General features: G+C 34.5%; 1 protein-coding gene across 2 annotated transcripts in view; it reads right to left on the bottom strand.

Annotated features, from left to right (window-relative positions):
• Positions 1-2,348: 2,348 nt before the first annotated feature.
• FBXL5 (F-box and leucine rich repeat protein 5) overlaps positions 2,349-27,798 on the bottom strand; it is a 40,592-nt gene continuing 15,142 nt past the window's right edge. Inside the window, exons 6-12 of one of the 2 annotated variants that reach the window (XM_074350024.1) lie at positions 26,967-27,092; positions 25,153-25,301; positions 24,460-24,542; positions 22,689-23,414; positions 9,825-9,973; positions 8,450-8,500; positions 2,349-3,122 (exon numbers count right to left, since the gene is read on the bottom strand). In XM_074350024.1, coding sequence (XP_074206125.1) covers positions 8,463-8,500; positions 9,825-9,973; positions 22,689-23,414; positions 24,460-24,542; positions 25,153-25,301; positions 26,967-27,092 — 1,271 coding nt within the window. In that variant the 3' untranslated portion in view covers positions 2,349-3,122; positions 8,450-8,462. The remainder of the gene's footprint in view (positions 3,123-8,449; positions 8,501-9,824; positions 9,974-22,688; positions 23,415-24,459; positions 24,543-25,152; positions 25,302-26,966; positions 27,093-27,798) is intronic. The other variant, XM_074350026.1, reaches the window with a different exon arrangement.

Below are 27,798 nucleotides of genomic sequence, written 5' to 3'. Positions count from 1 at the left end.
ACAACCCAGCCATTATATGGAAGCAACCTAAGTGTCCACGGAAAGAAAAAGATAAAGGTGTGAGATACACACACACACACATTACTCAGCCATTAAAAAAAGACATCTTGCCACTCAAGAACATGGATGGTCTAAAGGATATTATGTTAAGTGAAATAAGGCAGAGAAAGACAAATACATGATTTCACTTATATGTGGAATTTAAAATACAAGACAAAAGCACAGATACAGAAAACCAGTGGCTGCCACAAGGGAGGGGCATGGGGGAGTGGGGGAAATAGGTGAAGAGGATTAAAAGGTACAAACCCTGTTATATAAAATCAGAAGGACATAATATACAGCATAAAGAATATGGTCAGTAATACAGTAAGAACTTTATATGGGTACAGATGATTACCAGATGTATCGCAGATGTATGACCATTTCATAATGTATGCAAATATCAAATAATTATGCAATATACTTGAAATTAACACAATGTATGTCAACTATATTTCAATGAAAAATGAATTTTTAAAAAATTTAAAGTATTAACTGCCCCCTTAATAGTAGAAGAGCAATAAGGGAGTTTGGGATTGACGGATATACATTACTGTATGTGACGTGGATAAGCAGCAAGGACCTACTGTATACCATAGGGAACAACATTCAATTTCTTGTAATGAGCCATAATGGAAAAGAAACTGAACATATATATATGTATGTATATATATGTATAACTGTATCATTTTGCTGTACACCTGAAATGAACATTTTAAATCAACCACACTTCAATAAAAAAGAGTAATTTTTAAAAAAGAAAAGAAATACTAATAATATTTAAAAGTTAAATGCAGATTATGCTATCTCCCCATGGAATTTCTGGTGGGGGGGGGAGAAAATCAGTTTCCGCATGAAATGTGCTCACATATTGAAGTCAGTTTGGTTCAAGATTGCCAATCCTATTAAATGGTTTGCTAACATCAAGTAGTACAGGACAGAGCAAAAGTGGGGAGGCACCTCAATTACCTGGAACCTCTGGGAAATCAACTGCTCAAATTAATTAATTTATAATGAATACACTTAGGCTAAGTCCCAAAACATCATTTAATCATGATTTTTTTGTCTGTAAGTATGATCAAAAATTTTACTCCCAAAATATTACACTGTTTTCTGATTACATGGGGTATAAATTGTAGTCCTCCCTTGATGACTCAGAACCATGGTTACAGATGAGTAATTTTACCATGCAGTTCATATAAATACTTAAGAGATGAAGTATGGGGTTGAATAGGACTCACTCCAGAAGACTTATTTAAGCTTACTTTCCTGAAATAGTCCCTGATGTCAGTTTTTCAAATAAACTTTATTAAATACTTAAGGAAATAAAAATACAGTGACCACAAAACAGTCAACCTACAAAATAACTTCTGACCTACTTCTGACCCTGTAACTGCTCACTAAACTCAAATTTCCTTTCAGTTTCTCTAAGTCTTGACTTTTTTCCTTTGTGCTTAAGCCAGACTTTTAAAGCAGACAGCTAGGTGTAGTGGTGTCACAAAAGACCCGAGGACTTTGAGCTAAGAGACAAACTCAAAAGGTAAGATGGTCTGCTTACACAGCTACCTTATCCCTCATTCAAGAAACTTACGGGGTTCTATCTTTTATTTTGCAAATGTTAACAGCGATGGAATCAAAATGAGAGAACCCTTAGAGGAAGGTGAAATTTCAGAGTCATTAGATGTCCTCCCTTAAAGGTGATCTTCCCTTGAAGTGTTTAACTCAAATGTCATTCAAAATAAGTTTAAAAGCTGAGTGTTCTCCTTGTTCATATTCCCATCAAATGATTCTTCATTTACCTTTAGAAAACTGTGTAAAATAAAGCCTGAACTGAAATCTGTCTACCTGTAGTTTACATCTTTCCTACTCCTCTCACCCAATAAAACAAACAAAAAATACCTGGGACTACAAAGAACAAGATTACAAGACCACCTCCTCTTCCACAGCCTTGCAGGTATTTATAAAAACAGAAGACATGCTGCAGATTGTTCTCTTCTTCATGATGTAAAATTATACACAGCATGACATAAAACTGACTCAACACGTGCCTTTCTGAATAATAGGTCTCCATTCCAATTGTTGTTTCACACAGCAATAAAGCTAAACTTACAAGTTTAAATTCTGACTACTGCACAATTAATTTCAAAAAGACAATTCAGCTCAACAAAATTAGGTATCCGTCTAAAACTAACTGTCAGGGTCATGATTTCATGGAAGCTCAAAAGACAAAATATTTAGTTCTATTTCACAGTAAAGTAACCCTGGATTGAGATTTACAACAAAATCAAAACACAAAAGAAATTACTTGGTAAGTCCTCAAAGTAGATTTTATTTATACATTTCTTCAAATGATTGTGGAACTTTTAAAAACCCCTCCCAAACGTGACAATTTAGGGACTGTGGTGGGAAACAGGGGTCTTTGAAAAAAGCAAATGCAGATGCACTGGTGCTGTGCCAGCTCCCTGAGCTAACACCAAGAAGCCAATTTATTTTATAATCTTAAAGAATCATATGTAGGTATGTCTGAATTGGCCCTCTGAGAATTGTTCAAATAAAGGAAATACTTTGGAAAAGAGACCGGTTTCCAAAATAAAACTTCAGAAATGTATGTCTGAAAAGATCTGCAAAGCTTGGTACAGTGTTTACCTATAAAGAGAACCAATAACCCCATTGACTTCAAAACTCAAAGTAATCTAAAAAATACTTTAAATAGCATGGCATTAGTGACATTTTTCCCCCAAAGTATTCAATTTAAAAGAAATCAGATGAAACTGTTCTCACCCTATGAAAAAACCTAGCCCCTTTCTAAAACAAAAATATGATCTGCAAGAGAAACAACACTGTACAATTCACTGGTAAATTAAGATTTTTGAGGCTGTAAGAAATGGGGCCAAAACAAGTCACACTCAAAAAAGGATGGTTAACACAAGAAATGTGCTATAAGTAAAGTGCATGAAAGGAAGCCTGCTCAGCTAAATGAAGTAGACAAAGGTCAGAAGTCAAGGGTCATTCGCCAGAGCGGCAGCAGGCTCGAAAACCACACTGCAAATTCTGGCATCCGCTGGCGGTGTCAGCATGAGGACCTGTATGAAAACAGAAAAGTGTGAAAGGAGGAATTTCTTATCACATAAAAATAATCTTGCTAATGAAAAAAGTAAAACACTGATTTTTCTTTTTTACTAGTAATACACTTATAGAAGTAAAAATACCTCACAATGAATGTATAAAAAATTATTTGGAAACAAAAATCACCAATAGCAGCTTGACTTTATAGTTAAATGAAAAGAAAGAAGGAAAAGAAATAATTTTTTTGGCAACAATCTTACAAAATAAAAAATCCAAGAAGAAATGAGATAACCCACAGAAGCAAGACTGCCAGGCTAACTTAACAATGGATTTCTTATACCATGAACATCCTTCCTAGAAACATAATTAAGGCAAAAACAACCCTATTTGTAACCAATAAGCTAAAGAATCCAGTATTGAGCAATTACAATAAATATTATCTTCAAAATATGTTAAAAATAAACTATGCAGACATAGCCTTAACATGTCTGCCATATTTTTATTTAACATCTGTACCCAAAAAAAATCATATGGTAGGGCTAGATGAAATTATCTTGCAGAATTAAGAATATAATGAGTGACTAATTAAATAAACATATCTAAGACATAATAAAATTGTGATTTAATTACAAAGAAAAGTAATAAAGTATTTGTGGAATAACTGAGGTTTTATTCTAATCACAGTATGCTACCCAAACACTAGATTAAAAGATCCATCAGGGAACATTGCTCAGAATTAGAAAATGTCAAAGAGTTATCACGACACATATTCAAATATTGAGTACTCTGAATGAGTCACAGTTTTCATAAAGGCAGGCAAATGTGGAAAAGATGTTTTGACTACATTGAAGCCCTGAAGGGTTGCATCATGAACAAAGTTAATGAGTTCTTTACTCATCAGTTAGAACCAAAATACCTGTAATTGTGATAAGGACCACAAAAGTACATGAAATATAATTTCATTATAGAATATATCAAATGGATTATAATTGAAAAAGCATAGTACCCTGAAATGATATCTAGACTTTAACTCAGAAAAAATGTGAAATTAGCTTTGTTTTGTTTTTTAAAGTAGTAATCCATTGCAAAAGGCAGCAACTATGCTAATATCAACACAAGAAAATAATTACTTGCAACTAAACACATAAAACACACATTTCCCAGAATTTAACTTTTCTTTGTATTCCTGAAATGGCAATATATAAGATTAATATAAAAGGCAAATTTCTTAGGCTATGCAATCAATTAAGTATAATGTTCACATATTTCACTATGGAAATAATAATGTATCTTTAAGTAAGAAAAGAAACTACTGAACTTTACAAGCATACTGGGACTGCAGTTGCTTCTAATTTCACTTACTTTCAGATACTTATATTTAACTTGTAAAATTAATATGATACCTGGAAAATGGGGAGCAGGTATGGGAATGGGCAATGCTATATGAGAAAAAGACTGGCCACAGGTTATAACTGCTGAAGCCAATGATACATGAGGGTTCATTGTATTATTATGTTTATGTTTTTAAAATTTCCCATAATTAAAATTTAAAATCATTTTAAATATAAAATTGAATTACCACAGCCTATTCTTTATTTAATCAAAATTAAAATCTGTTCCAATTTTAACATGAAAAGGTAAATGTGTCAAATGCTTAGAATTCACGAAGTGGCATTTTTCCTAAGATTATTTCCCCTTAAAATAAGACACAATGTTAGTCATCTTAACTACAGAGCCAAAATGAAATTTCCTAGTTCATACCATCAGATATTAGAAATGCCCTCGTAAGAGATCCTATGGCTTGATACTCTTCTCTCACTAATAACCTCTAACCAGGTTTTCCTCTTGAATACATTTTCAGCTTTAACTACTATTCCTGGAGCCCTTTCTTTGCTTTCCTTTCTTCACCACTTACATTGGTTACTGCTTTTATCTGCCAGTCACCAAGTAGAGACTTTCTCCAGGACACAGTCCCCTGCCTCATTACCATTGCCCTGAACTGACACAGTCCCTGTGATGAAATGCTTGAACTGGTGGCCTTTGTAAAAACATATCTGACTATCATTTTCTCAGTATATAATTTTAAATTTTTTGAAAGGGAGAAATATGAGGAAAGAGAAATGGAGACTTTGGTGCAATATTCCAAACTGAAACTCCCTAAAACACTTCAAAATAGCTATATTCCTATTTTTCAAAAGGATAGAAAGGCAAGGAAGAAATTTTATACTGAAATCAACAGTGGCCTATGAAAAATCATAAGCAATGGCTGAAAGCAATCAAAATGAAGCATGCTACTGATTTTCAAGACAGAAAACAGCTTTAAAGGAGCCAACTGGATCAAGGAAGCTATTCAAAAGTTTCATCGTTTTCCAAATACAGGCATACTTCATTTAATTGTGCTTTGCTTTATTGCACTTCACAGATTTTGCTTTTTTTTTTTTTTTTTTTTTTTTTTTTACAAACTGGAGGTTTGTGACAACCTTGCATTGAGCAAGTCTACTGGCATCATCTTCCCAATAGCACTTGCTGACTTCTTGTCTTGCGTCACATTTTGGTAACTCTCAGCATTTCAAGCTTTTTCATTATGATTATGTTATGGTGATTTGTGCTCAGTTATCTCTGATGTTACTATTATGAATCAATGAAGGCTCAGATGATGGTAAGCATTTTTTAGCAATAAAATATTTTTAAATTAAGGTATGAACATTGCTTTTTAAGACATAATACTATTGCACTTAATAGACTATAGTATAGTGTAAATGTAATCTTTACATGCACTGGCAAACCAAAATATTCATGTTGCTCACTGTATTGCAATATTCACTTTATTACGGTGGTTTGGAACCGAACCTGCAATATTGCTGAGGTATGCCTGTATCACACAGGTTTTCATCATCCTCCCCAAAATACAGGGGCCCAGTATGCTCAGCCTACACCCTGGTGACCTGAGTCACTCTTTGCTCTCAAAGTCTAAGGGATGGTATTACGGATAATTGGGAAAGAAAAATGTAGAACTAAAAATATGTGCCCCATATTAGGTAGAATGTAACGCTGACATCTGTCAGGATCTCCTTATTCATCACAAAACAAAGTTCTCGCTCATACTGGTGTGTGCGCCCTCCCTCAAATACGCACTAGAACATGTGCGTTTCACTGGAATTCTCGGTGCATAAATTGTACTTAACCAACACTAATACCAATACCAATACCAACGACCTCCAAGCTCCAATCCCATCATAAGCTCAATGACATTCAGGTGACTATCCTAATAATCCATAAAAGTGACATCATCCATGAAGGAATTATATTTTGTTGAAGGCCTCGAGCAAAGCAAAGGTGAAGACAACCACTGTTTTTAACTTGTTAGTTTCATACTATATAAAAAAGGGGAGAACAGCAATTTCCAAAGAATGGACATCGTACGCAATGATTAACAGTAAGGCCGTTAGCATCACAGAAAGATTGTTCAGAAAAGGGAGCAAATGGAAAACAGAATAAACAGACAACAGGAAAAGTGAGGCAGCATTAGAAAGAAGCATGACTAACACTAAGTATCTCAAGTAGGAATGTGCACTTCCACAGACACAGAATTCAAAAGGTGAGTATTTGACTTATAATCTGTAAATGTTGATCTTGGTATGAGATAAAAAACTCAAATGGCTATAATATATGAGGAATAAATTGTATTAAATAACAAAGAAAATAGAAAAAACTTGCACAAATAAAATCTTTAAATGCATGGTAAAAAATAAATTTTGTAAAAAAGCATTTAAAAAAATCAGATAAGAACTACAACTTTACTAGCTATTGTTATTTTCCCACATTTTTCTTATTGAATGACATGTTTTTCCTAGATTTTACGCATATTACTTCTGCTGTATATCTGCACTTACCTTCACTTACCTTGAATTCCTCTTTAACTTAAATTAGAAACATAAGAAAGCAAATCATCTGAGACTGTGTCACCTACAGAACTATGAGCTAATCTATCTTAATTCATAAATTAAACATACATTGAAATGCAAATCAAGCCAAAAGTTTATTTGCTATCATTGATCCAATGTTCTTCAGAGCTCTGAAATTATGCAATTCTACCTAACACTTCTTAAATGACATAGAATCTTTTAAATGTTATGGCTAAGAATTCTTGTTTTATGTCTAAATCTTAATTTGTTTATCAATCAAATAGCAAATTTAAATGTCATGAAGAATCATTCAGAATAAAAATGACATTTATGTCAATGCCTAGTAAACTGTCTTCCACACAGTAGACTTTGTATAAGTATCTGATTACTTATTTATCTTTTCCAAAATGTCTGCTATTGCTTAGGAAACAGAAAATTTTGTTTTATTTATCACTATTATTTAGTTAATGAATATTATTTATCAGTATTTACTTCTTTTAGGTAGTTAGTTAACTATGTAAACTCTCTTTTGACAAAACACATTTTTAGTTAAATGTTACTCTCAAATATTAAAATATAATCTGTCACCTAAACATACCCCCTATAGCCTAAGATCATGTATAAAACATAACTACTTTCAAAAATAATAAAAAATAATAATAAAAAGGAAGACCTTAGCAGTTACTAAATATTTACTATACAAGGAAACTGTAATGAAAGATACTGGATCAACCATGTCATCTCGCAAAACTGGATAAAATGCAACTTTATTCTAATACTTTCTAGGTTGTCCATATGTCTTTTAAAGGAAACGATTACAGCAGACGATTGCTTTAAGAGCAACTGGTTAGAACTCTACAACATAAGTTCATATGACAAGTTACCCTGTAAACTTTAAAGGATTTCCATTTCCCCCAAATCATGAAGCTGTAAAAAGAGACTTGGTACTGGATTATATAAGCACTGTAAATTTCCTTTCAAACCTTTCAAAGTCAGACATATTTATTAAAATTCATTTATTGAAAATGGACCACTCATTTATCAAAAAAAAAAAAAATCTTAACATTCAATAAAAGGAATGTAGCCACTCCTTTGGAACATATTAATATTTATATATTCGAAACCAGTCAATATGAAAGGAATTCTAACATACTAACAAAGTACAAAAGATTTTAAGTATCTAACTTTATACTATCATTTAGATTACTTCAAGAAGTTTTAAAACACACACACACAAAACAAGTAGGCAAATATAAAAATGAAGTGAAACCCAATCCCCCTACCAACCCAGTATCTATATACACTCCAAAATAAATGTAACGAATTCAGTTATGAGATTTATTCCCACAAGCATAATCTATGCTGAAATCAATATAAACAATTCAAGTGCAACCTACCAATAAGATGTTTTTCTTATTAAAAAAAAAAAGATTGCTTACCGATTACTTTTCATTAATATGTCCTAGAAGCCTTAGTAAGTAACACTGAACCTACAATGACATAACTGTATATTAAAAAAAAACTCCCTTCTCAAACTCACTGCGTCCGCAGAAGCAGCAAGTGCTTCACTGTAGCAATCACACTTTCTTTTGTACACTTAGTGGGTTGCAACTAAAATGACCTTCATCTTCACCATTCCTTATTACACACCGAAGGCAACAGAGAGCAAAGAAATGCTCCAACTTAGTGCTGCTATTTCAAAGACATGGGAAGCCACCTCCTGCGTTGCCAGTGTGAGTCCAGAAACCAGGGAGCTGCTATCTCCTGTCTCTTCATATATATTTTAAGGAAAATCTAATCTCTGAGAAACAACAGATTTGCTAACTTCTCTGCCTACTTTAAATGTCATTAAAGTAGAGACCATTCCTCTAGTCTTCTTGGCTCCTGTCAATTTTTCTGCCTGAGAGAAACCCGGTTATATTCCCACCATCTTAAGATGAACTGGGTTCTCAAAAATAACAATATATAATGTAAAAACACAGTGGAATCTGAACCATGTACATTTTTTCCAGTTGTAAATACAGGAGGTTGATTTGCTTACTAATAATTGAGGAACAGCTTTTTATGCCTCAGAACTTCAGTCTCTACCAGTGACTATGAAATGTCCAACAGGGCACTGTATGTTACTTTGAGAAAATACACTAAATAGGCCCGAAAAGCTCGTTAAACAGGCCCACTACAAGGCAGGGATAGGCTTAAAAAACAACAACAACAAAAAAAATCAGGAAAGTTTTATCTCATGATTGTTAAAAGGAGGTTCAGGAATCAATCTCCAAAATACTATAAGAATTTTAGTCATGTTTAAAGCATCTCAAGCCTCTTCCCAATACCACCCCGACCATCCTCCTCACTCTTCTATGAGATTTATTTGGAACGAGATCCAGGATCCATGAAGAGCTCCCATTACCAAAATGCTTCTTCTTCTACTATATTTTATGAAGTTATCCTCCAAGAAAACTACTCTACCATCCCTAACAATTAGACGTACCTAGAACATCAATACTTCTAAACTGTTTACGAGTACTCTTTCACGATAGAGGAATTTCCCAAAATTTTGTAAGAATGTTAGTAATTCTACAACAACTTGCCACTTTGGGCTGATTAAACAATTACATGCTTATAAAATCTAAAGAATGGATAGCTGAAATAACTCCCCATTAACAATTTAACTTTAGAAAAGGACTAAAACTGAAAGTAAAAATATCTGGTAACTAGAAATCTAGATAACAAAATAGAAACACTAAGAATTATCAGCACTGTTAAAAATTTCTAAATCAACTCCTCCAAAATTATCTCATTGTTAAAAGGCATTACCGTTAATGTTGTCACAGTAGTAAAAGTATTCATCATTTAGAGAAGGACATGCTGAAACCAAATCCTGCAGGCCTGCACCAGTTACAGTAAGACAACCAGAGAGATTAAGGTGCTCCAAGTAAGGCAGCCCTCCTCCCAGAGTCAAAACCCTGTAAGAGAAGCAATTCAACAATCAGAATATATTAATTATATGGAATCCATGAAAACGTACGTATTCCCATGGCCCAATGGACCACTATTAACAAACCTTTTAATTTGGTAATGAGAAAATTTTTAAATTTCTATAAAACATGACAACTAACTTCCATCATTAGTCAGGATACATTTAACAAAGACATTTCTAAAGACATTCAGTAAACAAGTTTATGAAATTTTTCTTTGTAAGAACATTAGAGTAAATCAGTTTTATAGAAAGGAAGGACTGAATCCTGGAATTGTCATTTACATTCTCTTACCAGACTGTCTAAGTAAAAATTATCAAGAAATTAACTAACCAGTCTGGCAGTTCCTCAGAGTTATGGAGTCAGCACATGACCCAAAATTACTCTCCTAGGTATATATCCAAGAGAAGTGAAAACATATATTCACAGAAAAACTTGCAAACAAATGTTCACAGCAGCATTATTCATAATACCCAGAAAGTGGAAATAACCCAAATGTCTATTAATGACTGGGTAAACAAAATATAGTCTATCCATACAATTACATATTATGTAACCATGAAGTACTGATACCTGCTACAGCATGGATGAACCTTGAAAACACTGTGTTAATGAAAAAAGCCAGACACAAAAGACCACACACTGCATGATTCTACTTATATGAAATGTCCAAAATAGGCAGAACAGAGAGACAGAAAGTAGATTAGTGGTTGCCAGGGGCTGGGGGCAAAGAAGAATGAGGAATGACTGCTAATGAGTATGGAGTTTCTTTTTGGTATAATGAAAATGCTTCTGAACTTGATAGTGCTGACAGTCACCGATCTTGTAAATATATTAAAACCACTGACTTGTACCCTTTAAAAGGATGAATTTAATAGTATGTGAATTTCATTTCAATAAAAATGAAAACCCAATACTGTAGAAGATTAAAAATAGTAACTTATATTTTTAAAAAATGAGAAACTGGCTAAAATGACGATGGCAGAGCTGAAAAATATCAAGAGTAAAATTGGGAACATGAATTTTCCACACTATAACAGCAAAAATTGGGAAAATTATAGTCTATCTTGAATGGGATATTAAGAAACTAATAATATAATAAATTTAGTAAAAAAAATCAGCATGATTATGCAGGTACATGGAAATTAGGAAGTAAAGTTAAGTATGTACACAATTAATTGAGATTAGAACAAATTGGAAATACATATTCAGTGAGAGACACTGATGTGCAAAGATTAGCACAAATATTTTAATGTTTTGTCACTGCACTTTAAAAAAAACTGATTTATTAAAAACACTTTATCAAGACCCCAATACATATGAGAGATTTACATGCGTATTTCTCCTTACATTTTGACTGAGAAGAACTGGCTTTTACTTAAATTACAGGCTCCCTGATCCACCCCTACAGTTCAGCAACAGTGGCAGAGTTCAAAACCTCAGTGGCTTGACAGGGCCAGAGCAGTTAGAGACACACATGTTTAAAAGAAGACAATTAGAGTTTAAAGTTTACTAATTCTTCTTTTCCTGTAAAATTGAATAGCTCATAATAAAAAACAAAACAACTTCTAAAATATGGTCTTAAAGATCTCAGAGGTTATCTCAAAGCAGAGACTACTTCATGTTCTAAAATTTTCAGTACACTGAGGATGGACTGCATGGAATATAAAACTTCCCATCACAATACACTTGAGTAAACCACACACGTAGTCAACTGGCCTCACTGAGTTTAGTGCAAAACCAAGCAAGCCAACCAGTTAGAATGTCATATGATAAACGCTTTCTGGGGAATATTCTGAAGGGCCTTGGGGGGGGGGGGTAGCAAAAGGTTGCTCATAAGCAGTGACATTTAAACTGGAATGGAGATAGAAATGAACAGAAGTTAGCCAATAAATGTATGTTAAACAGAGAGAGAGAGAGAGAGAGAGAGAGAAAGCAAATGCAAATATATGAAGACAAGAGGAACGTGGTTTAGGAGCACGGTTCAGGAGCACCTCAAGACACTGCAGGTTCGGCTTGTGACCACCACAATAACGCGAAAATCAATAAAGCAAGTCACAGCATTTTTTTTTGGTTTTCCAGTGCATATAAAAGTTACATTTACAGTATACTGCAGTCTACTAAGTATGCAAAGGCATTATGTCTAAAAAACTATGCAAACCTTAATTTAAAATACTTTATTTTATGGCTAATTGCCAAAAAAAAACCTTCTTATATCATCTGAGCCTTCACAGCAAGCCCAGCTCTTTGCTAGCGGAGGGCTTTGCTGACTAACCAGGGATGGCTGCTGAAGGCTGGGGTGGCTGTGGCAACTTCTTAAAATAAGACAACAATGAAGTTTCTTTGCTGTATTGATTGACTTTTCCTTTCAAAAAATGATTTCTGTGTAACATGCAGCACTGTTTGATTCCGTTGTATCCACAGGAGAACTTTCAAATTGGAGTCAGTCCTCTCAAATCCTGCCATTGCTTTAACAACCAAGTTTACGTAACATTCTAAACCCTTTGTTGTCATTTCAGCAATCTTCACAGCATCTTCACCAGGAGTAGATTCCATCTCAAGAAACCACTTTCTCTGCTCATCCATAAGAAGCAACTCTTCATCTGTTTTACGTTTAATTACAAAGATAATTCATTCACATTTCATGCTTGACTTCTAATTCTAGTTCTCTTTCTATTTCCACCACATCTGCAGTTACTTCCTCCACTGAAGTCTTAAATCCCTCAAAGTTACTCCTGAGAGCTGGAATCAATTTCTTCCAAACTCCTATTAAAGCTGATATTCTGATCTCTTCCCATGAATCACAAATGTTCATCGCATATAGAATGGTGAGTCCTTTCCAGAAGGTTTTCAATTGACTTTGCCCAGGTCAATCAGAGGAATCACTCCATATGACAGTTATAACCTCACAAAATGTACTTCTTTGACTTTAAAGTCAAAATGACTCCCTGATCCATGGGCTGCAAAATGGATGTTGTGTGAGCAGGCATGAAAACACCACAGATATCTTTGTACATCTCCATCAGCACTCTTGTGTGACCAGGTACATTAACTATGAGCAGTAATTTTGAAAGGAATGTTTTTTTCTGAGCAGTAGGTCTCAATAGCAGACTTAAAATATTCAGTAAACCATGTTGTAAACAGATGTGCTGTCATCCAGGCTTTGTTGTTCCATCTATAGAGCACAAGCAGAGCAGATTCAGCATCATTCTAAGGGCCTCCGGATTTTCATAATGGTAAATAAGCATTGGCTTCAACTTAACGTCACCAGCTGCATTAGCCCTAACAAGAGAGTCAGCCTGTCCTTTGAAGCTTTGAAGCGAGGCACTGACTTCTCCTCTCTAGCTATTCAAGTCCTAGATGGCATCTTCTTCCAGTATGAGGCCGTTTCATCCACACTGAAAATCTGTTGTTTCGGTAGCTGCTTTCATTGATTATCTTAGCTAGATCTTCTGGATAACTTGCTGCTATAAACTAGTTTCTATACTGTCAGCAGTTGCTGACTGATCTTGCACTTTTATGTTATGGTTTCTGTCCTTGACACCTCATGAACTAACCTCTGCCAGCTTTCTCTTGCAGCTTAGCTTCCTCACCTCTCTCAGCCTTCACAGAACCGAAGAGTTAGGGCCTTGCTCTAAATTAGGCTTTGGCTTAAAAAAATATTGTGGTTAGTCTGACCTTCTATCCAGACCACTAAAATGCTCTCCGTATCAGTAATAAGGCTGTTTTGCTTTCTTATCATTTGTGCGTTCAGTGGAGCAGGACTTTTAATTTCCTTCAAGACCTTTTGCTTTGCTTTCGCAGTTTGGCTAACTGGTGCAGAAGATCTAGCTTTCACCTATCTTGGCTTTTGACACGCCTTCCTCACTAAGCTTTATCATTCCTAGCTTTTGATTTAAAGTGAGAGATGCACAACTCCTCCTTTCGCTTTAACATTTACTGGCCACTGGAGAATTGTTAAGTGGCCTAATTTCAATACTGCTGTGTCTCAGGAAATAGGGTGGCACAAGGAGTGGGAGAGAGAAGGGGGGAACAGCCAGTTGGTGGAACAGTCAGAACACACACAGCATTTATCAATTAGGTCTGCCATCTTATATGGTTTGTTGCACTCTGCAACAATTACCACGGTATTATCAAAGATCACTAGTCATAGATCACCATAACAAATATAATAATGAAAGTCTGAAATATTGAAGAATTACCAAAGTGTGACACAGAGACATGAAGTGAGCAAATGCTATTAGAAAAATGACACTGAAAGACCTGCTCAATGAAGGGTTGCCACAAACCTCCAATTTGTGAAAGATGCCATTATCTGCAAAGGACAATAGAAAGAAGTGCAATAAAACAAGGTCTGCCTGCATCAATGCTAAAGGAAAAGAAAACAGCTGAGTACAGATTAAGAAGGGATGGCTCTGTGTTTGTGTGTTTGGGGAAGGGGGTGTTATGTTTACATTTACCTATTTATTGGCTTTTTTTGGCAGAGGTGAAGAAATGAAGAAATAAAAGAAAAAGATTTAAAGAAGGTAACAAGACATAAACTACAGGGGTAAGCAAAGGCCAACAATCTGAATTTTAACAAAAGGGCAGTAAGACTCACTGAAAGGTTTAGACAGAGGAGTAACAGCAAGTAATAAGAAGTGCATTCTAGACAGATCACTCTAGTCTAGTTTTTATCCCTAATGCCCAAGGATGTCAGGCGCAGGCCAACAAAGTAAAATACAAAATGAAAATACATTCTCTGTCCTCAAAGAAACACTTAAACAAAGTATTGACAATGCATGCAATAAAAAAAGTTACAGAAATATAATCAACTTATAGAAACAATACAGACCAGGGAGTGATTCAACAGCAATCATCTTTTCTTGAATATGTGTAAGCACACCTGACTGTCCTTTATGACTCGATTATCACATTCTGCTGATTCTTTTTTTGCAGTTGGCTTTATTTCTTTGATAACTATGTAAGTTTAAAAAGCTAAAACTCTAATCTATTCTTAGAAACAATTTTCAGTACACATAAGTAAACTAAAAAAATGTGCAGTATCTTGTATATATGTATTTACATGCAATATAACGTATATGTGCAAACTGTAAAAATTCTACTTAATAAAACTAAAAAAGAAAAATCAAAAAAGTAATCATTTTTAAGACTAGAACAAAATCCAGAATTCAACAATCTATAATTCACATTATCTAGTATTCAATCAGAAACTACTAGACACTCAAAGAATCAAGAAAGAAAATCAATCAATAGAAATAGAACAGTAAGTGATAAAGATAATGAAATTAGTAGATAATGGCTTTAAAACAAATTTTATATTTTAAGTACACTCAAGAATTTCAAAGAAAATGTAAATATAATGAAAGTAACAGGAAAATACATCTATATATTTTAATATTTTTGTATGTGTCAATATATTTACATACATTATTTATGTATTGATATGTGTGTATATGTATATATGACGGGATAGAGCACAAGTGTACCAAGTGAAACTTCTAAAGGTGAAAAACATAGTATCTGAAATAAAAAATACAGTGAATGAGATTAGCATTCTGCTAATGATTAGACATTGCAAAAATGATTACTGGACTTGAAGAAGAACCAGATTAGCCAAAATGAAGAACCAGGAGAAAAAAGAACAAAAACAGTAAAAAGAAAAAAGCCCTAGTGTTATGGGTTGAACTGTGTCTCCTTCCCCCCAAAAACATATGTTGACGTCTTAACCATCAGTATCATAAAAGTGACTTTAGTTGGAAATACGCTCTTTGCAGATTTAATCAAGTTTAAATCAGGTCATAGGATGAACCTTAATCCAATATGCCTGGTATACTCGTAAGAAGAGGGAAATTCAGACACACACACACAGGGAAAATTCAGTGTGAAAATGCAGATACACAGACACGAAAAGGAGATGACCATGTGAAGAATGAGGCAGAGACTGGGGTTATGTATATGCTGTCACAAGCAAAGCAACACCTGGATCTATAAGAGGTTGGAAGAGTTAAGAAAGGACGCCCTTTTAGAGGTTTCAGAGGGAGCATGGTTTGGCCAACACCTTGATCTCGGCTAGACTGCAGAACTGTGAGAAAATAAATTTATATCATTTTAACCACCTCGTTTGTGATACTTTGTTATGATAGTCCAGGAAACTAATGTTCTAAAGTGACCTGTAGGACAGTATCAAGCCTAACATATATGAAATTCTAGCAAGAAGCAGTGGTAAAAGAATAAGGAGGAGAGAAAAATACTTGAAGAAATAATGGCTGAATTCTGTTTTCCAGTTTTATGACAGCTAGAAACAACAGATCCAAGAATCTCAATAAACCCCAAGCAAGATAAAGGTGAATAAAACCTCACCAAGGCACACCACAGGCAAACTGCATTAAAAGCAGAAAGAAAGAAAAAAAGTCAAAGTAGCTGGAGAGAAAAAAAAAATTGTATCACATATGGAAGAGCAAAGATAAAAGCGAAACAGACTTTTAGGAAACTACGCAAGCCGAAGACAATGGAACATCTTGCAAGTGCTAAGACAAAGCTACCAAGCTAGAGCACGATACACAGTGAAGACCTTTCTATAACGAAGGTGGCAGCTTTTCAGACAAGAGCTAAGAGTGTTCACTGCCAAAAGACCTACAGTGTAAAAAACTAGAGAATACTGCAGGCAAAAGAAAAACAATACCAAATCGAAAGAAACATGAACCTGTACGAGAGAATGAAGAATGCCAAAAAAGGTGAAACAAGACTTGTTAATTTTTCTAAAAGACAACTGTCTAAAGAAAAAAATATCAACAATGTATTATGGGGTTTAAAACTTTTAAGAGAGGTAGGAGAGTACAGCTCAGCAGTAGCATGCACAAGGTCCTGGGTTCAATCCCCAGGACCTCCATTAAAAATAAATAAATAAAAACACCTAATTACCCACCCCAACAACAACAACATAAAATTAAGAAAAAAATATATATATAACAAAAACAGCACAAAGAATGGGGAGAGGAACAGGAGCTTACTGTTTTAAAATTCTTGCACTCTATGTAAAGTGGTATAATATTGTTTGAAGGTAGAAAGTGAGAAGTTAAAAATGCATACAAAAAAAATACAACAGTTACAAATCTATGTTAAAGGGCACACAATGTATAAAGATGTAACCTGTACCAATAACAATATAAAGGAGGTGAGAAAGAGATGTCAAGAGTTGAGTGTCTGTACATGATTGAAATGAAATTGGGTTGTCCAAACTTGGCTGTTTTGAGTTCATGTTAACTATATCCCTAAAGTAACAACTAAAAACCTAACTTTAAAAAAATAAAGAAAATGGGAAAAAAGGGAATTAAATGGTATACTACAAAAACAAAACAAAGCATAAAAAGAGGAAATAATAGGAAAAATGACAAACAAAAAGCATGTAAGACAAAAGGAAAAGAAATAGCTAAATGACAGAAGTAAATTTTTCCTTATCAGTAATTAATATGAATCCATCAAACTCTCCTATTAAAAGGCAGACATTAGCAGACTGGACTAAAGATTAAAAAATTTGAGAGTTAAAATTAAAAAAAACATAATCCATCTATATGCTGTCTGTAAGAGTATACAGACACTCACTTTAGACACAAAACACAAAGAGGTTAAAAGTAAAAGCATGAGAAAAGATACTCAATGCAAAAATTTTATCAAAAGAGAGCCAGGGTTGCTATAATACTGCAAGACAAAAGAGATTTTCCATTTTTAAAAGGTTACAAAAGGAAAAGGATACTACATATTGGTAGAAGTTTAACTCCACTAAGATTTTAAAAATTATGAACATACTCACTTAACAACAGAGCTCCAAAATATATACAACAAAATTGACAGAACTAAAGGGAAAAATAAACAGTTCTACAGAAATAGTCGGAGACTTCAATACCCCCATTTTTAATAATGGATCGACAAAGAAGTAGAGACCTTGAACTATACTACAAACCAATTAGTCCTGGCAGACAGACGGAGAGCATTCCAGCCAACAACAACAGAATACACAACCTTCTGAAGTGCACATGGAACAGAAATAGACCACATTTGGCCATAAAACAAGTCTTAATGAATTTTAAAAGGTTGAACTGATATAAAGTATATTTTCTGAGCACAATGTAATGAAACTACAAATCAGTAACATAAGGAAAATTAGAAATTCACTAATATGTGTAAGTTAAACAATACACTCTTAAGGAATCAATGGGACAAAAAAGAAATCACAAGAAAACTAAGATGAAAGAAAATAAAACACAACAAACCAAAGCTCCTGGGATACAACAAAACCAGAGCCAAGAGTGAAATTTATAGTCGTAAACACCAGTGCTAAAAAAAATCTTAAATCAACAGCCTGACTGAACACCTTAAGAAATCAGAAATAGAAGAGCAACCTAAATCCAAAACGAGGCAAGGAAAGAAATAATAAAAACTACAGCAGAGATTTTTTTTTTAATAGAGAATACAATAATAGGGAAAAATCAACCTAAACCAAAAAATTCGTTTCTTTGAAAAGATCATCAACAAAATTGACAAACATTCAGTTAGACTGACTAAAAAAAAAAAGGACTCAAATTACCAAATTCAGAAATGAAAGCTGGGACATTACTACTGATGTTACAGAAATTGAAAGAATTATTAAATAGTAACATGAACAACTGTATGCCAAAAAATTGTACAACCTAGCTGAACTGGACAAATTTCCTAGAAGCACAAAAAATAACAAAACTGACTCAAGGAAAAAAAAAGAACAAAAACAGAAAATCAGAACAGCCTTGTAACATGTAAGGAGAGTGAAATAATAATCAAAACCTCCCAACTAAGAAGTCAAAATCAGATGGCCTCACTGGTAAATTTACTAAACATTCAAAGGAGAATTAACAACAATCCTTCTCAAACTCTTACAAAACACTGAAAAAGAGGAAGACTTCCCACTCATTCTATGAGGCCAATATTACCCTGATACCAAAGCTAGACAAAGGCACAAGAAACAAAAATCACAGGCCAAATGTCCCTTTGTAAATATAGATGCAAAGATGTTCAACAAATACTAGCAAACTGAATCCAGGAGTATATTAAACAAATTATACATCATGATCAAGTCAGTTTTATCCTAGGAATGCAAGGGCGGTTCTCAGTCAATTTAATAAACCACATTAATGACTAAAGGGAAAAAAAACACATGATCATCGCAACTGATGCAGAAAGAGCATTTGACAAAATCAAACGCCCTTTCATGACAAAAATACTCAGCAAACTAGGAATAGAACTTCCTCGACATAATGAAGGCCATATATGGAAAACCCACAGCTAACATATTCAATGGTGAAAGACTGAAAGCTTCTCCCCCCTAAGATCAGAAACAAGATAAGGATGCCCCCTAGGGATGCTTCCATTTAATGCAGTACTGGAAGTTCTAGCCAGAGCAACTAAACTAGAAAAAAATAATTTTTTTAAAGGCATCTAAGCTGGAAAGATAGAAGTATAATTATCTTTGTTTGTAGATGACATGATCTTATATGTAGAAAACTCTATAAAGAATTCACACACACACAATAAAAACCATTATAGCTAATAAACAAATGTAGTAAAGTAGCAGGATACAAAATCCACATTCAAAAATCAGTTATAGGGGGAGCGTGTAGCTCATTGGCAGAGTGTGCAGCTCATTGGCAGAGTGTGCGCTTAGCATGCATTAGGTCCTGGGTTCAATCCCCAGTACCTCCATTACAATAAGTAAATAAATAAATAAACAAACAAACAAACAAACCTAATCACCCCCCCACCAAAATCAGTTATATTTCTATATACTAACACAATCAATCTGAAAAGGAAATAGAGAAAATTCCATTTATAATAGCATTAAAAAGATTTAAATACTTAAGAATGAATTTAACCAAGAAGGCAAAAGACTCGTACTGAAAACTGCAGAACACTGCTAAAGAAATTACAGAAGAAATGTAAACAAGCATTCAAATACTTGTATATCAATACTCACAGCAGCATTATTCACAACAGTTAAAAGCCAGAAACACAAGTGCCCGTGGCTGATGACATCAATGATGAATGAAGAAACAAAATGTGGTATACAAATACAGTAGAACATTATTCCACTATAAAAAGGAATGAAGTTCTGATACATTCTACAACATGAATGAACCTTGAATACATAATGCTAAATGAAATGAGCCAGCCACAAAAGACAAATGTTGTATGTTTCCACTTACATGATGTATCTCTGATGTATAAATAATGCAAACATAGAGACAGAAAATAAAATAGTAGTTACTGGAGCCGGGAGGCATGGGAGAATAAGGAATTACTGTTCGATAGTTACAGTTTCTGTTTTGAGTGATTACAAAAGAGTTTTGGAGATAATGGTGAACAGTATACAACATTGTGAACTCAGAGTGCCAGTGAGTTGTACACTTAAAAATGGTTAAAATAGTAACCTTTCTGGTATGTAATTATACCACAATTTTTTTTACAAGATGCATACAAACCCTAGAGCACACACGAAATAAATGAGATACTAGCCAACAGTAGAGATAAAGCAGATACTAAAAGTACTTAATATATCCAAAACAAGTCAGGAAAGACAAAACAGTAAAAAAGAAAAGAGAAACAAGGGAAAAACAGTTAAACGGTAGGATTAAATCCAACCATACCAATAATTACTTTACATGTTATATGGTGAAACCATCAATTAAATGACAGAATATTTGACTGCAGACCCAACTATACAGGGCATCTGCAAAAGACTCAAGAGCAGTTGCCTTGGGTTCAAGGAGAGAAAGGAGTAGTTTATACCCAAACAGTGATGGCAATGTGAGGGGGCCAAAGAAAGTGAGACTTAAAATAAGAGGCTTTTTACTCAATGATAGCCAAGATTTACTTTATTTCATTCCTATGAAAACCAGAAAATGTTGCATGAAGACTACACACAACACTATCTGTTCCCTATGGCTTCAATCTAGTTTAAAACTTTGATTTTCAACCTATATTCTTACAGTCAATGCTCTTTTAACATGCCCCATAACCAACTTGTCAGAACTCATGCTACACATTCCCAAATAAAACATAATGACTAATGCAGAGTGATACTAGAACGCTCCCAACCAGCACTTCTGTTCCCAGAAGTTGAGCTGAAGGCTTGCACAAGTTTTATTTGTTCTTAAACCTACTGACACCAGCTGAACTTATTGTAAGTTAATGAAATTACTTTTTAAACCAATAGAATGAATGAAAAAAAAAGTTTCTAAAAATTAAATTACTATTTTCTATTTCCTTAGCTTCTTTCCCAGGAGATGCACAAAATTCACTCTTTAACTTCATTCCAATCTCTACTAAAAAAAATGCTTCCTTTCAAGGCCTTTCCTGTCCATCAAATATGAAGGAATATTCTCTGTATTCTCTATCCTATAACCATACTTCACCTTTTTTCAGAACATTCAGTCTGATACTGTATCTTTGTTGTCTACTTTAACCGTTAGGTTATAAACTCTATGAAAGCAGGGAATTTGTCTCAATTATTTTGGATCCCTAGCAGTTAGAAGAGGGCAAGTCATACAGCAGGTGCTCAATAAACACTTAGACGATTAAGAACGATTCCTTCAAGATAATCTGATTAAAAGGAGTTGCACTTCTTTAAATCTGGGTTGCACTCAGAATGCAAGTTTTTTGATAAGCTACCAATCCAAGTAGTATCAAATAAATGTTTCCCTATCTGCCAAATGAACTCTTCCCTAAATGCAAACTCTGCCAAAGCCTTATTTCCCACCATTTCACATACACCTCCTTCATTATAACCAAACAGGGACACCAAGTCTCCTCTGAGCACCCCCTACTGAGTTCAGTTTAATCTGCTAAAGATCACACTTAAGACAAGAGGGAGTACTAGGCTTTATGCTGTATGAATCTCCAATTTTTAACACGTCTGACACCCCATTATTAAAGAGCCCCAGTAAAACTCAAGCCTATTACAGGGTGAAAGAGAAAACATGAAATCCATTTCCAAAGGCTCATGTCAAAGAAAATCAAACAATTACTACACATTATTAATAATGAGAACAATCATAACTGGCCGAACAATATTTACAACAGGGCTTGACTGTGGGCTCAAATGATCCCCACTGCTTGGAATGTTCTCCTTTCCCACTGCCACCCATCAAATCCTTCATCTTTCTTCAAGGTTCAGTTCAGTGCCATCTCTTCATTACATTCTTCAATTCATTCTTATCCAGACTGTTTGCTGCAACTGGTAGGAGGTCTCTCTCTCTCTCCTTTAATCCCCACAGAATCTTTAATTCAACATCCCTTAAGGAACTGTACACAAATAACACACAGCAACAGAATATGGCATATATATATTCTTCTCTGTTACAAGTCCTAGAGGGTAAAAATTGTAACTTATTCATCTTTACATTCACTAAAGTACCTTAGAAAATGTGTTGCAGATTTGCTAAGTATTTATTAAACTCTTAAATTTATGTTCTTCCATATCACAAAGGCATCGAACTAACTGAAACTTAATGCTGAAGTTATATTGTTCTAACACTCTGAAGTAGGAAAGATCTTGGTTAACTCTTTTGGTTAAATGAATTAGTTGAAAGGAATGACTTAGATTCAAAATTTTATACTCTATTTGAGAATGAGAACATGTCCATTTCCTAATACTCTGCAAGTGATTACTTACCTGAGACCATGGTCTGTGATCTGATAACATCCAGACAGACTGAGAAACAAAAGTACACGTCCAGTCTCTTGATCAGATTTTTCACTCCCAGAGTAAATTAAGTCTGTTTCCCTAAGCAATCTCGTCCTTGATGCTTTTCTACACAATGCAGAAGACTCTGGGAGTGCTGACATAGTTCTTAAAGCTGTTCCTGTGCAACAAAATGAATGACCACAATACGCAAAGGCCGGTGAAGCACAATGCTGCTGCCAGCAGACGCTAGTCCTTAGTCCAACAATGTCCTTGCTGTAACAACCCGAGGAGGAACAACTAAAGTTGGATGCTGTTTCCATTACACAAAGACTTTCAACATTTCTGTGTCTCCACTCTACAGCATCTTCAATATCAGCCAAATCTTCAGCATCTAACATCCACACATATGGAGAAGTGAAACTTTCAGAAGAAACAGGCTTAGTCCAGGGATGTTCATTATCTATTTCTTCTCCAACGCCCTTGGTGGTCAAATCGTGCAAACAAGCATACTGGTTGGTGGGCTGCATGGTAATGTCTTTATTTTTCCATGTAGTCGAAGTAATTTTGCTTGTAGAAGTTTTCAAAAGGCCACTCTGATGAGATGTCAGAATTCCAAGAGCTCTAGAAATCTTTTCTAGAGCCACATCTGTGATTTTTTCACATCCAGATAGATCAAGATGCCGAAGACTCTGGCAGCAACCAAGCCAAGACCAACTATAATTCAGAGGTAACAAGACTATTAGTGGATATTGTTAAAATCTTCAAAAGCATCTGATTACATGTAAGTAGATGGAAACTACAAGAAAGATTTTAAATCTAATATAATTAAACATTTACTGAATATCTATTGTCAGGCACTATTTTACATGTTAGGGATATGAAAAGACAGTAAGAGTAATTAGGAACTAAGAGTATCGCTAACCTAATGGAAGGGTAGGAGAGGAGAAGGGTATGGAAGGGAGAGACTGCTTATCATCCTGAAAAGTAACCAGTAGAGGAAAGGCCGTACACACATGAAAGAAAGAATATAATAATTAGTGGAGTAAGATCCAGAAGAAATAAGCTCTAGGAATTGGGAGAGAATTAGCCTTAGCCAGAGATGAGTACATCACTCCCGCTAAAACAGGAAGAGGTGGGAAAGAGCAAGGTAAGGTACAGTAAGAAGAAACAAAGTTGTGAAGAGTGTGGCTTAAAGAAAGTGTTAGAATTTCAGACTAATTATGAACAGTTTAAGAGGGAGCTTTGCCAAATGGTACTCGGAGCCTAACTGCGCCAATCTACATGGCTGCACAGCAAGGCTTAAAAGCCTAGGCAGACTAGACATAAAAATAGATTAAAAAAAAATTTCTTCTGCATAGCACAGGGAACTATATTCAGTATCTTGTAATAACCTTTAATGAAAAAGAATATGAACACGAATATATGTATGTATGTGCATGACTGGGACATTGTACTGTACACCAAAGACTGACACATTGTAACTGACTATACTTCAAAAGAAATTTTTTTAAAAGGCCTAGGCAGAGCACAAGATTATAAAGATGACAATGATACACGAGTTTTGGATCAGCTGGGATCTATGGACAAGAGGCAAAGAACTGGAGGGTGCTATCAAGTTACTGACATAACATGATTGAAATCTGATAGTAAAAAACCATAGTATAATTAAACTCAAATTATGCAAATGAAAAATTACAGGAACGATTCTATTGATTCACAGTTAGAGATCATTAAATATAAATATTCAAAAATAACTAACCTGTCAAATGCAGAATCTGAAATGTCAGTTTGGGTAAGATCCAGATGCTCCAGGTTAGGACAAAGCTCTAAAATCTGCCTAACCTAGGAAGGAAAAAAGTCACTATGAAGATCTGTAGCCTTTTAGTTTTAGACAAGAGACATAATATTAATCCAGTGGTTCTCAAGCTTTTCTGCATGTAAAACATCACTCTGATTCTGCATTACAAATATATATTATATGATTAAGTCCCAGTGAATCTATTTTACTAATTGTAAGATTAGATCCAGGAAATTTATATTTTGAAGGAATACCCAAGGAGATGCTGATGTAGAATGTCACAAGATAGTCTTTTATAAAGCAGTGATTTATTCTCAGTTGCCCATCTTACCATGTCTTACATATTATAAAGAATCATATAAAACTGGGTTTCATCACTTAATATAATCTGTGAAACTAAATAAATGATTTAACCTCTCTTAGTCTCTGTTTCCTTTTCTACAATGTGTAGACAATGATATCTATATACCAAGATTACTATGAGAATTAACATGAAAAATATAAAAATTAACAGTGTATCCCTACCCATGATAAGGTACTCTCATGGGTAAATTGTTATTTTTTTTTCCTTAATTAAACTTAGGAATAAGCAAGCCAAATGTAGGTCATTGCTACTTTTTCTTAATACCCAAACTAGTGCTAATTTATACATACCATTTTGCTGGAAACTGCAGAGCTGTATGCTAATACTAAAGTTTTCACGGAAGTACCAACATACGGTAGAACATTATGAATTAAGCCATGGAGTAAACGTTTCTCCATCTGTGCAATGCTGATAGCAATCGATTCCTCTGCAGACTCTTCTGTAAAATGAATTCAAAAGTCTAAGAATATACTAATTACAGCTAGGCTACTCAAGGAATCACCAAATCATTAAATACGCAATACTTTTTGCTCTCCTTTAACTCCCTTATATACGTGAAGTAAGTTAAGTGGTCAAGGTCTCATTCTCCAGGACTTAAAGTTGAACAGGTCTGACAACAACTAAAAAGAGACAAAGGGTTAAAAAAAAAAAAAAAAAAGTTGAGAGTATTTTCTCATCAAGCTAACTAGTAGGGAGAAGGAAAAAAAAACCTCCAGTTTCAAGTACTGAAAAAATTTTGTAAAAAAACTGACTACTTAATATTCTTCAAGTATAAGTTTTTCAACAAAATATAGGATATCAAAAGGAAAATGAACCATAATAAAAGCTGTCATTCATGATTTTACATAGATGAAAGGGACACAGAGCTAGAAGAGATTTCCTGACACATTTATTTCCTTCTTTATTTTTCTCCACAGCAGATGACACTATCTAATACAATATATATATTTTTCCTGTGTTTGCTGTTTGCCTACCCTCTCCAAATTTTATGCTAAACAAGGCCAAGGATTTTTTTTCCATTTTGTTCACTATTAATCTCATGCCCAGAAAGTGCCTGCCACAGTGCAAGCAAATCACCAAATTAAACTAGAACAGACCTCTTTCTTACATGGTACCCTCCAAACATTTAAAACTATACAAAGCTGTGGCACCTTTATTTCATAAAAATAAACTTGCTGCTGATAGAATAATCTTTGTATTTATAGTCCTTACTTTCCACATGTTTAGTTCTTTTGCCAGACCAGCTTACTGTAAGTAGGCAGCTTACAAACAAAAAATCCCTACAGGTTCAATTTTACCAAGTAGCAGAGTATCTTATTCATTCATTTTTTTTATTATTTCACCATCTTTTACTAATTATTATATAGAACAGTATCTAAAACAGAATTTATACCTTTCTCCTCCATATTCCCAAATAGCATCTTACTGCACCTCTATTACAGGACTTTCCAGTACGTACCTTGATTAAGAATCATGTATTCTAAATTCTCCTGTTTGCTGAGTTCTTTGAGGGCAGGAATAGTCTTATTCGCCCTTGAATTCTCTCACAGTGCTTAGTGAATGGCTACACTAGTTTATATAACTTCTTACCATTTACAAGGAATTTCCATGTACATTACTTCTTAGTTCTATACTAACTATACTTAGTTCTATACTAACAACCACGTGAGGCAAGTGGCGTGACTGTTTACAAATAAATGAACAGATTCAACAGCTTCATGTTCCTCCCTCTGGGCCACAGTATGACTCAATATAACAGTACTAATCAGCTGAAATGGCCCTAAAAACACATTGCAAACTGCAGAGCACTAAAATGAATGTATATTATTCCAATAAGGAAAACCAGCTGTCATTTTCTGATTTTTTTAGTGTCTAAATAAATATTAAAACATATGGGAAACAACCCTGTGTATTTTTTAAAAATACTTCAAACAAAACTTTAAATATGCTTATTATTCCTTCAAAGTTTAAAAAGTAATAGGGTTAAAAACACCAGTTTCTTTAGAAACACAAAATACATAAACCGGAACACCTAAGTAACTGTTACATGTCACATTAATTAATAAAGCACCATGTAATAATTTTAACTCTAAACAAAGCTCACCGGATTCGTCTATGTCCGCATCTTCATCCCACTCCTGAAAAGCACGACTTTCATCTTTCCTATTTTTCACCCACTCCTCGTCAGGTTCAGTATCCAGTTCAGTTGCAGGACCACTGTACCAGTCACCTACACAACAAATAAATAAGAGGGACAAAATAAGAGTATGCTGGCTACCATGACAAAAAAATTATCTATTTATAACAAAAACCTCTGCATACATGAGCCCCAGGCAATAGGCCAATATTGCTAGAAATATTCAATTGTGGCTTTAAAAAATTACACTTAAAAACACAGAATTCAATTTCAGACATGCCAAAAAGAACTATGAAAAATAATTACCAGTCTTAACATGCAATTTTAGAAATAACTGAATACAACCCCATCTTCTTCCCCTACTGTGGCTTCACACTGGGTCCAGCAACACCCCCATCACGATAGTAGCTAATAAACAAAAGGAAGCAAGACTTCCTGCTCTGTAGTGAATCAGCCAGCAATTCAGAAATAGGTGGGAACAGAAGTCAAGGGAAAGATTAAGGTAAAGTTAAACCATAATTTAAAGATCCTGGAGAATATACTGCAATTAAATTACACGATTGTGAAGTAAGCGACAATGCAGAATTAATTTACCTAACCCCTAACATTACATTTACCTTAGGGTTTCTCAGCCTTACCACCACTGATGTTCTGAGCTGAGCAGCTCCCTGTTGTGGAGAGCTCTCCTGCGCGTTGTAGGGTGTTTAGCAGTAACCCTGGCCTCCACCCACTGGATGCCAGCATAGCCCCCCAAGATGGGACAAACAAAAATGCACCCACAGACATTTCAAACATCCCT

The sequence above is a fragment of the Camelus bactrianus genome, chromosome 2 (assembly GCF_048773025.1).
Source record: "Camelus bactrianus isolate YW-2024 breed Bactrian camel chromosome 2, ASM4877302v1, whole genome shotgun sequence".
Lineage (NCBI taxonomy): Eukaryota > Metazoa > Chordata > Mammalia > Artiodactyla > Camelidae > Camelus > Camelus bactrianus.
The sequence above is the reverse complement of the archived record's forward strand: the minus strand, read 5'-3'. Positions and strand labels throughout refer to the sequence as shown.